This window comes from Mastigoproctus giganteus, chromosome 6 (assembly GCF_048544385.1).
Source record: "Mastigoproctus giganteus isolate SK-2022 chromosome 6, ASM4854438v1, whole genome shotgun sequence".
Lineage (NCBI taxonomy): Eukaryota > Metazoa > Arthropoda > Arachnida > Uropygi > Thelyphonidae > Mastigoproctus > Mastigoproctus giganteus.
In genome coordinates this window covers 20,672,402-20,684,388 of record NC_143580.1, presented here as the reverse complement: position 1 = coordinate 20,684,388, position 11,987 = coordinate 20,672,402, and the positions used below count along the sequence as shown (strand labels likewise).

Below are 11,987 nucleotides of genomic sequence, written 5' to 3'. Positions count from 1 at the left end.
GGCCTGGCTATCCAAGCGCAACTTCCTGTTACCAGTTTTGAAAATATATAATTACTCATCTTGAATCCCCTCTTCAAATGCGTTTTTATTAGGATATCATGTGCAGAAATTTGATTTTGTCCAGAGAGTGTTTGATCGTCAGGACAGACAATTATATGGTGTTGTGGAAGTGGGTGGGAAGAAAATTATTAGCGACAACGGATATATATATTTTTTTTTTTTTTTTTTTTGGGAGGGGTGATGCTGCATTAACTTGCTTTCTTGTGCCATTTTCCACTATTAATGCTAACTTTACTAATAATAATGCGAGAAACATTGTCTTCAAAATCTCAAGATATTTGTTTAGTGTCGAAGTGCTCATGTAATTAGTATGGTTTAATCAAGCAGTCTCCTCTAATGCTTGCTGGTACATTCGCTGCTGGATTTAACTATTCTCTCAGGCCCTGAGGCAGACATTTGTAGACGTCCTAGAAATAAAGTAGTATAAAGCACTGGACGAACAGCAATTTTATTGGTCTGGTGAGCGCTGCAACCTTGGTACCCTGAAGCTACTGGGCGCTGCATCTCAGTGAGTTCGGTCTTGTATACATTAAATAGTGCTGAGCTGCAACTCAGCACTAATTAGAATCAAACTTGCCTGAAAATTAAGAGATTTCCTTGACCAAAATTTTTAGAATGTGCATGTTAAGCATCCATTGGAGTATTATCGACTCTACACAACAAAATCCATCGAGAAACTTCCAGCTAATTATCTCTATCTCCTTGGTGGAACTGGGCACTTTAATTGTACTAAGGAGAGAGATATCAATTTGATGAATGCAGTAAATGCCAAACGAGACTTTGAATCAATCTCATTGTAGTTCCAATCTGATATGAAAAGTAAGAATTGATGAGCACACCATTCGCTACGACTACTATTGCCATCTCGAAAAACGCAAACCATGTCTGTGGATTGGTTGACTGACACCTTTTTTTTTTTTTTTTTTTTTTTTTTATGTAGACCCCAAACACGAGAGGTATTAGAACCTATAGTACTTAGTATATCGTGCTTGAGTTGGAGGTTGAGAAGACCAAAGAAGATATTTGTTGACACTGGACTTGAACTTCTGTAGACAGTAATTTTCAGGAAATACGTATAAAGGAAGATTGTTCCAGAAAACGGCAGTTGGATGAATAAACGAGGAAGATGGAAAGTTGGTTCTGTGAGTTTGAAGTTGGACAGTAAATGGATGTTGGCTGGTTGCGCCACATATACGGACTGTTTTGAAACAGAGAGCGAGAATTATAGAAGCCAATTCAGAAGAACAGTGCCCATGGAAATATGTGTAGAAGAGGCATGCAGCAGAAAAAGTACGTCTATGAGACAGCGAAGAGAGCAGTGGAGAGACTCTGTTAGAGATGAATCATTAATTAACTAACTGCCCTCTTCTGAACGGAATGAAGAAGCCTGAGAGAGGTTTTGGGGCACCAACCCCAGTTGTGGGAACAATATTCCATGGTAGGGCGGATTTGCGATTGTACAGAGTGAATAGCTGTTTGGAAGAAAAGTAACTCCAAGAGCGAAAGGAAAAACAAGTTTTTTAGATGCAGAGGAAGCAATATTTGTAATGTGCTTGTGCCAAGAGAGATTAGAAGTCAGGGTAATCCCCAAAAGAGATACATCATTTTGCCCAGAAATCGGAGGGTCACCAAAGATAAGCATAGGGGCAGAAGAATCCTTTTTGCGAGATATAAGACAAAACAGAGTTTTAGAAGGTTTGAAATCAACTAAGTTGTCTTTGCCCCACTGGAGAATTACCTGGAGATCGGCATTAAGGAATTGGTAGCGGATATTCGAGAAGTTGAAGCTGATTGAGCAGGGCAAGGTTTCTCAAACTGGAAAGTGGAATGAAATGTGATATCATCAGTAAAACTATGGATAGGATTTCCAGTGAATGGAAGAAGGTCATTAATATGCAAGAGGAAAAGAGTGAGGGAATGAACTGAACCTTGGGGGACACCAGCATTAGCGGAGAAGCTAGAAGATAGAGAGTCATCACACTCAGTGAGCAGTCAGAGAGAAAAGTGGCTAATCAATTAAAAAAAAACAGTTGGCAACCATAAGATGGAAGCTTGTTTTGAAGACCTTTATGTCAAACACGATTAAAAGCCTTTGAGATGTCAAGAGCAATTGCTTGTGTTTCACCGAACTTTTCCATGGAATTAGTCCATAAATGGGTAACATAAGCCAGAATATCACCAGTGGATCGGCACTGACGGAATCTATATTGGCGATCGTTGATCAGACGGAAGGTTTCTAGGTAGTTTAAGAGTTGGCGGTTAATTGATTTCTCCATTACTTTAGGAAGAGTAGAAGTAATTGCAATGGGACGATAATTGGATGGGAGGAATTTGTCCTCCTTTTTAGGAACTGAACTAGCTGGATATGAGCAAATTTCCAAGCAGAAGGAAAAATACCTTTGGAATAAGAAAGTGAAAAAAGGCAGCAAAGAACAGGAATAAATTCAGGAGCACATGTTTTGAGAACAAGTGGAGAAATACCATCGGGACCTGGGGCTTTCTGAACATCAAGATTCGTCAAAATCCTTCTGACATCCTTTTGACGGAAGACCAGGAGTCATTGAATGGAGTGTGTTGGGAAGTGTTTTACCAAGATCATTAATACACGAGTTGGAAGAAATAATGGGATGCTAGCAGGTCAGCTTTATCCTTGGCTGAAGTGACAACAGAACCATCTGGTTTGGACAGAGGTGGGAGCAGAGATGGGCAAAAGTTGCGGCCAATAGCTTTGGCAAGAGACCAGAATGCTCGGCTACCATTACTGCAACAAGCAAGTATTCTACTCTTAGCCTGTTCAAACTCTAGTTTGGACTGATTAATAACTGCTTTACAATTGTTGCGAACTTTGGTGTAGGCAGAAAATGAAACTGAAGAATTATAAACAAGCCAATTACGATATGCAACGTTCTTCTCTTGAACAGCTCTAGCACATTTATTAGAAAACCAAGGTTTAGATAAAGGACGAGATTTTAAAGTGGAGTGTGGAATAAAGGATTCCATTCCTGCAAGAATAATTTCACTGACACGATCTGAGCAAACGTTGACATCAGAAGTTTTGAAACAGTAATCCGACCAAGGAAATGAAGAAAAGAAATCGCCTTTTCCATATGATCCCTTAGAACGGTGATCATAACCATTGTGCTACCGTCGAGGGCTTCCATGCTCTGTCATTCTGTAATGGTTTGATGTCGCAGTACGTTAATAGTCTGTTATTCACTTTTCTGTAATGTGATCTACACGTTAATATGAATGATTAGTCAAACAACCATATTGGCATGTATACCATCGCCTGGTAACACTAGAGTATATTGATTCTTTCTACGTAACCGCTATGTAGTTAGAATTAAGTATATCACAAAATCAGCATATCAAACTAGGAATTTAGATAATGAATTTTTTTTTAGAAATATTAATAAATTAAAAATCGGCGCTTGATCTTTTTATTTAAATTCTAGTAGGTTAAAGCATTTGTAAGCGTTTCCAATAACGAAGATGATTTAATATGATATAATAACGAAGATGATTTAACAGAAGTTCTATGTGGTATAACTCCATAACAGTTCTTAAAATTCCAGGAATGCCTAAAAACTTCTTTTCTTTGCATTTTTTGAAGATAATTTTCTGGTGATATACTCGTATTGTGGGTTACTGGGAATTTTTTGGCCCATCGACTGCTGAGACCATAGTGACGCAGTTCTTAAGCAAATTCTATGTAAATGGTTCTATGTAAAATGGTAAATCTAAATGGCAAGCAAATTCTCCTGCATTATGTTTGTAAAAAACTCCTCAGGATCGTTATTCTTCCACACACGTTAAAAAGGCCTGACTTCTATCCCCATCATAATGCAATAATTAATAAATCAGGCTGGAGAGATCCTTATGGATTTTTTTTTTTTCATCTCAACCGAGTTGTGCAAAAACCAATAAAATCAATACAACCTTCCCCCACGAAGGTTGTATTGATTTTTTCTGACTAGAAACTGGTTTTTTCAACAAACAAAAGGGGCAAACCGACCACAGAACACACATTCAATGTACATATAATATATGCTGAAGTTTCATGGTTTTAATTGTCTCAGCCAAGACGCCAAACAGTAAGTTAACAACATTCATTTTCGGATGGCAAAAAAGTTAGAAGGCTACAGTATGCAAAAGTAATCGACAAGTTTTTTGTTGTTCAGATTGAAATATGAAATACAGTATAGTCTTACGAAAATGAAATAAATTCATAAATCTATTTAAACCTAACATAATTTATAAAGATGAACTACTTTTCCTGACTTTACTGAGTCTAAATTACTTTCCAATTCAGCTTTGCTTCTCCGTAAGTTTGCTACCAGAATCAGAGTATTGAAGTTCGTTTTCTCCACCTATGCATGAAATTGTATACATTGTCCCTTGGAGTAGCAGTATTAAGTTGTTAGGGCAGATTCTATAACGACTGTATGTTTACAACGAACAATTGCTTGCGCACGATGACGTCATTGGAAGGTTTAGCAGGATATTTTGCAATACAAGTTCTTGGTAACGTGTAATTTCTACTCACTGCTCTTAGCACATTCCCATTACTGAAATAATACATTAATTTTATTAAGTTGCTTCCTCCAATTACACAAAAATTGTATTTTTTAAAATGTTAGTCTTCTATAGCCCTCATGGGTAGCAGTTGGTAGAACCGTCATCCTCCCCACACCAGGTGGAAAACAGAGAGAGAGAGAGAGAGAGTCTTTATTGCAACTAGATGAATACAATGTAGATAAATAAGTAAAGTTGCTACTGGCTCGTCATGGCCTAAGACTGAGTTGGTCTCAGGCGAAGGTAGCATATTTTCTTTTACCCCGGAAACAAACAAAAAATCGACCAAAGAACATACGCAATTCACAGAAGTGAAAATTGAAGTGATATTAATAAAGATGAAAATAACTCAAGATAAAAAAAAAAAAAAGAAAAAAAAAGCGAAAATTAAAAAAAAATACTGTAATAGAAAGTATATTGTGTGCTTTGTTGACATGGCTAGAGTTTCCTATCAATTTCACAGTAACAGTATTTTTTTTATCATTATAACTCCAAACACGAGAGGTATAAGAACCTATAGTACTTAGTACCGTGCATGGGTTGGAGATTGAGAAGACTAAAGAAGATATTTGTTGATTAGACTTGAACTTCTGTAGATTGTAATTTTTAGGAAATACGAATGGAGGAAATTTGTTCCAGAAAAGGAAGTTGAATGAATAAATGGGGAAGAAGAAAAGTTGGTTCCGTGAGTTAAAAAGTTGGACTGTAAAAGGATGTTGACCAGTTGAGGCACGTGTTCGGACTGCTTTGAAAGAGAGAGAGCTCTTAAATCAGTGAGAGTAAAAGTATCTTATAAGAGATGGCAGGCGTTTTGATCAGCAGGTCTGGTTATTGTTTGGCACACATATATTCAGCTGAAACTTTGCAACAATGATAATAATAATCGTTATCATCCCAAATAACAAATAATGGTAAAATGATAATGAATGCACATTACCCTTCAGATAATGGAGCGCTAGACAGAGGTGAAATTATAAATTCTGTTCACCTATCAGCCTGTTGAACGGCCTGAAGGCTATATTTTAACAATAAACCCCAACCAGTTGTAGAGCCCTCTGATTTCTGGGAACTCCCCAGGAAGTTCGCGATATGGTAGTTTTGCCACAGGCCGTACAGCAACTGCTCAATTTTTCCCAATCGATATTTTTCTCTATTCTACTCAGTAGCGGATTTAGTATTCCCATTAATATTATAAAAATTAAATGATGCAAATAAGCGGCATTTTTCGGTTGGTTGTTGTAGGATTTTAGGCGCATCAGCAACTTAGACCATATTACACCGTACATAATACATATATCTGTAAACTGAGTATGTGCTGTAGTCGATTTTCTGTTTTGTTGGGCAAAAAATCCATTGCTGGGAGAGAAATTCTATCCTTTCTTGAGACTGACTAACTCAGCCACATTGTGAAAAAAATACCCATAAAAATTCCTTGCGTCATTAACGGGATTCGAACTCAGTATTTTTCACGCTGGGGGAAAGGACGGGGGAAAGGAGGATTATACCAACTGTGCTACCCACGAGGACAAATTTTTCTGTATCTGTCAAAAAAAAAAAAAAAGAGAGACAATTTTCTATCATTCATACCTTGTCATTCTATTCCGCTTTAAACTTTAGCAAACCTTCGAATTCATTACGAAAACGAATTGAATAAAAAAAAAGGGAGGAAAGATGGATCTTGGAGCAAATCCTTTGCAGATAAATCTCAGGGCGAAACAGTAATTATCAAATAAAATAAAACACTAACAAATAATAAAATATGCAGTAAAGTAGTAAAATCAGCTTAAAAAACAAAAAAAAGTATCATTTTCATTTGGATATGATGTGCAAAATAAAGAAATCTGTTTATTTTACATATTAAATTAAATTAAATCAAATAAACACACAAAGGAAAAACGGATTTTAGACTATACATTTGGTATTTGACACTTGTCTAAAATTGGTTTCCCCATCAGGTAGTTATGGTATCCACAAGGATAAACTAGCACGCAAAGATGTACTTGTGCTAAGGTTTTACTGCAGGGTTATAATTTAGTTGCACACAGCTACACTTCTTTTTTTTTTTTTTTTTTTTTGTTTCTGAAAGCCATTAAATGTTCCATATGATGTTTTTAGTTATTATCGACACACAATATAATAATCATATAGTAAAATAATATAATTCATGTTATATTATTATGGAAGTAATTATCAGTCATTATCAAACACAAATACCTATTGCGCCATAGCCAGCCGATTTTTGTAAATCCTGCAGGCTGCAGGTAATCTTCAGATTGATGACTCACAAACTACAACTGAATTGCACCACTGAGTTAAATATTGCGAAACACCAGTTTGCTTCTGACGTGTCTTAGTATTGATAAACTAAAATTGTGTGAGCATCTACTAATATAAAACAGTCGATTAAATTTTGATCCTACGAACTTTTCCGCGACTTCAATAAAGCATTATCTTTTGAAAGTAAAATTATTATCATTAGCCATATGGTGCAAGGAAGTCTGAGGCTTATGCTGCACCAGCCAAATTTCTTAATTATCCTGACAGAGAGAGAGAGAGAGAGAGAGAGAGAGTGAGAGAGAGAGAGAGAGAGAGAGAAGTAGAAGGGAATCACCAAGAAATAGAAGAATAATGATATCAGCTCAGGATCCAAGTGTCCCAGCCCATATTCACCATGCATACTCATGGTCCTGAGCTTGATATCATGATGAATAATGAAATATACTGTATTTAGCTTTTTACGTATTTTTTTAAATTTATATTATGTACATGCAGTTAAAATAAAGCACACTATTTAAAGAATATTTTTGGTGGAATGTTAATAATCAAACACAGGTAAAAGTGCAGATATTACCAACACTTTTTCATCTTAGATAAAAGTGATTTCTGCTTAAAATATTTTAATTAATTTATTGGTTAGAGAAAATTGTCATTCCTTCCAAAGTCATTTCATCTTTATAGTGACTAAATAAGCAGCTTTTTGTATAATTTGATTGCAGCTTATATTGTGCAGAACGATTTCATTTTATGCACTTTAGAAGGGAATTGGCTAAGAGAATAATAAACTGTAAGCATGGGCTAGAAACGTGCTATTTCTGTGATTGCTTATTTTTATTTAAATTATAAAGTGATAACTGCCCTCTGCTTAAAAATAAATATATATAAAATATAATTTTTAAACAAATATAATATATATATATATAATACTTCTTATCCATGATAATAATATTTATTTAAGGAAAACAGTTTTCAGCGAAGTCACAGTTTGTCTGGCATGCCTGCCAAAAATAAGCTAAAAGAAAGATTTAACAATTCTTGTGAAAAAATATCGACTATAATTAATAAGTAGACTTTATCATATACTGTAATTATTAAACAAGTTCTGTAGTGTACACATTGCATTACATTTCAGGAGCATTCGGTTTTTTAAACACTGCAGAAACATGACTGATGTCAGACATGATTAATTTTGTTGCTATTAAAAAAAAAAAAGCACTGGTCAACTGGCAAATCACCAACAAGACAAGCCAAAAGGCTTGTTGTTATTTTGAAACAATAAAATGAATAGTATTAAATAAAATTAATAAAATAAAACGAATAGTATTAAATGCTTTTTTATTGTCATCATTTTTGTAGGCTATTCATTTGAAGTTGTTTGTGTGTTTTGTCCCATATTGTGTGTTTTACATAAATATTTGAAACGAAAGCTTCAATGTTCATGTTTCAAACTTAACAAGTGGCGCTGACAATCAGCATGCATTCTAAAATGCATTCTGGTGATTTGTGTGTGTGTTAAGCGCCAAAGCAACTAAGGTTATGAGGCGTCAGTGTATTCAGCGACGTCACGTGGGCTACGCACTGCTACTCCTTCCCACCTTCCCAGGTGGGAAGGAGCAGCAATGCGTAGCCCACGCTTCTTGATTAGACCGGGGTTCGAGCCTGTCACCACCAAATATGGAGGATGCGGAAAGGTCAGGGAATGACCATTATATTACACGTATAATTGGGTGTATTCTCCAGTCAGTTTGCTATTTCCTGGGCAAAAACGCTTAGTTTCTAAGAGGCCAAAAGGCCATGCTATCTTGTATGAGACCGACTAATTCAGTCACGTTGTGAAAAAAGTCCATAAAAATTCCTAGCATCATCGACGGGTTCGAACTTAGACCTTTTTTTTACCTGGTGTGAAAGGATGGCGATTATTACTACTGCATTTTATTCTGATAAGCAGGCAGATTAACAACCAGCACTGACCCGTTCTGACATGCTTTTATTGTGTGCGCTCTCATTAACTTACACGATAAACTGCGTATAGGTCCTGGTTCCCTAAAAGCAGGTGACATACTTTCTAGATGTTAATACCCTAACGCATTTTCTAATCGGTTCCCCCTGCCTTCCGGCGCCTCCGTAGCCAGGTGGGAAGGAGCAGCAGTGCGTAGCTCACGCTTCTTGATTAGACCGGGGTTCGAGCCCGTTACCACCAAATATGGAGGATGCGGAAAGGTCAGGGAATGACCACCGCATATACCGGAGCAATATGGCCTTAGTTGCTAATGCTCCTAAAAACCAAAATAACAATAACCCCCTGCCTTCCAGTATGTGGAGTACCACTGATCTACAGAAGTAAGTTTTCCCCCCTAATATATTAAGTAAAGGATTTAAGTTATTAATATTCCATTATATGGAATATTAATAACTTAAATGTTAAAAAGTCTTATAATAAGTGTTTATATTTTTCATCTTTAAAAGTATTTGCTAAGCTAATATATATGCACTGCCCGATTACTACATATAATCAGGGGCGATCGAGCTGTGCAGCCGCACAGGGCTCCAAAATTTAAGGGACTCAAAATACCCCGCAAATTCACTGATTGGCTGTAAATCTCAAGTCGTGATATGAAGTCAATCTTACGTTTCGATTCAAGCAATTCGATTGAATAAATAATATATTTATTCTTCTATCCTTCAGAGGCTCTCATACATTGTTTCTTTTTTAAAATAAAAAAGTAAGTATTTTTCAGTTAACAGTAAAAGTATAATGCATAAACTTAATAGGAAGTTGGAGAGGGCGCATCAAAAAATCTCTCAAAGGGCGCTGATAGACCTAGGGCCGACTCTGCATATAATTTTGTTTATTTCATTGCTTTTTATTTGTATTTCAACGTATTTCATTTATTTATCTATATGTAAAAATTTATTAATTAATATTGTTTTGACCTGCTATTTTTTTTTTTTCTGTTATTATTTTCAAATTAAATATTTAGTTTTGAGAAACTTTGTCTTTTGAAGGAAATGATGAATACAATCTTTTAGTTCGGGGGAAAAAAAACGTATTTGTTTTTTTTGCGAACGCATGAACAACATAGTGTACATGCCCGCCCACTCACCGAAAGGATAAAAAAAAAACAGGAACAAAAATGTACCTGTTTTATAGCCAGTTTATCCTGACTGGTTTGCATTCCCTTAAGACTAGCATGAGACCTAATAATACTTTTAGGCAGAGGCAGAATAGTGTTAAAAAAAAAAAGAGAGAGAGAGAGAGAGAGAGAAAACGTTATTTCTGTATTTCTCTAGTTTTATCTTACTAAAGCATGTACAAATCCTGAAAATTATTACGAGAAATCCCGTGATTATAAAGTTCTGGTCACGCTGAATTTAAAATGAAAATTAAGACCCCAAAATTAAACATACAGTATTTCCTGTGGAGCATGTTTTAGAAATGACTAAGCAGTTCGTTGTATCACAAAATGAGATTCGAAAATGGTAAAAAATGCATTTATTTAGTTAGATTAATAAATCCTTCGATTTAAATTTGAAATTTAAATCGCTTTTCGATAACATAGTAGCGATTATGTCCTAAATTTCTAGGAGCCAATTAAGCACCTGACCTATTTGAGTAACCTGTTTCGTGAAATATCTGAATTAAATTAGCATCTGCAATGCCTGAACGATCATCTCAAAGCTGAACCGGTTTTTGTGAATAGTCGTAGATCAGTGACCTCTATTTCCCGAATGTCGCAACGTCTCGAAATCTCTCAGAAAAAAAAAAAAAAAACAACCCTTAAATTTCTTTAAAGATGTAATCGAGTGTGTGCTTTAAACTCGATTTTATCTCTTATTCAGATGTTGGCCAATGAAAAGCTGACCTTGCGAAGTGATGAAGTGATTAGATCAAGACTACAAATATAAATTTTAATCAACAGTAAACATACGTACACAGAACATACACAAAAACAAAATTGCTTTGCGTTTCTTTCTGTATGCTCTTCTTGCCTTGATTACTTTTCTATGTGATCAACGGTACATTTTTTCATTGTACATATATTCGGTTTTATATTGTACATTATTTTATTTATTTTCAATACAAGATTGATGGATACTTTGTTGCTATTCTTCGTTATAATGTACACAATATAAATAGAATGGAATATAAAACGTTCTCGTTCTGAAAGAACATTTCAGGTAGAAAGAAAAGGGACTGAAAAAAACAAAACAAAACATGTATTTGCCGAGCTTGATAGTGCTTGTTTATATACATTACCGATTACAATCAAAGGCTCCCTATTTAGAACTTTATGAAGTGCAATATAAACACAACCAAATTTGGCAGGTATATTCTTGAGAGGATGCGGAAGAGATTTATATGAAAAACAAAAATAGTTAAAAAATAGTCACCTAGTCACCAGGGTGAACGTTTTGATGATTACGAAGTGAATGATTAATCTGTTACGTGCTAGTGTAGCTGTTTTGTACTGCGCCGTATATACAGTAATATGTTTACAAATTGCGTGTGTTCTGTGGTCAGTTTGCTGGACAAAAAACCCGAGTTTCGGGAAGAAAGAACCATGCTGTCCTCAACTGAGACCGACTAACTCAGTCACCCTGCCTTTCCGGGTATCACAGTGCATATAAACATCGTCCTCCTCACACTAGGTGGAAAAGGCCCAGTTTCGAAACCCGTCAATAACGCTAAGAATTCTTATGAGCTGTTTTCGTGTGGTTGAGTTAGCTGGTCTCGGAGGTGGTTGATGTTTTTTCTCCTGGAAACTCGGGTTCTTCATCCAACAAACAGACAAATCGACCATAGAACGCCCAGTTTATAGACACATATAGTGTAACATGATCTAAATCTTCAAAAAGGCCTCTGAGGTTGAGAAAGTTCATATTCACGATATTACATTAATACACCAACCATTGAATTAAAATAATTTAATACTGTACATTATATAAGGATACTGTAACATAATCTACTTACGATAACTGATTATAAATAAAGTCTAAAAACAAAATAAAATACAAAATTTGAAAATACGATAAAATATAAAATTAAAAGTGTTAAAACTAATAAAACTGTACAA

At 35.4% G+C, this 11,987-nt stretch overlaps 1 protein-coding gene across 1 annotated transcript in view; it reads left to right on the top strand.

Annotated features, from left to right (window-relative positions):
* The first annotated feature begins 4,535 nt into the window (after positions 1 to 4,535).
* The window catches only part of LOC150084055 (uncharacterized), a 56,960-nt gene continuing 49,508 nt past the window's right edge, over positions 4,536 to 11,987 (top strand). The window contains exon 1 of the mRNA XM_090376103.1: positions 4,536 to 4,591. Within this exon, the coding sequence (XP_090232229.1) occupies positions 4,536 to 4,591 (56 nt within the window). The remainder of the gene's footprint in view (positions 4,592 to 11,987) is intronic.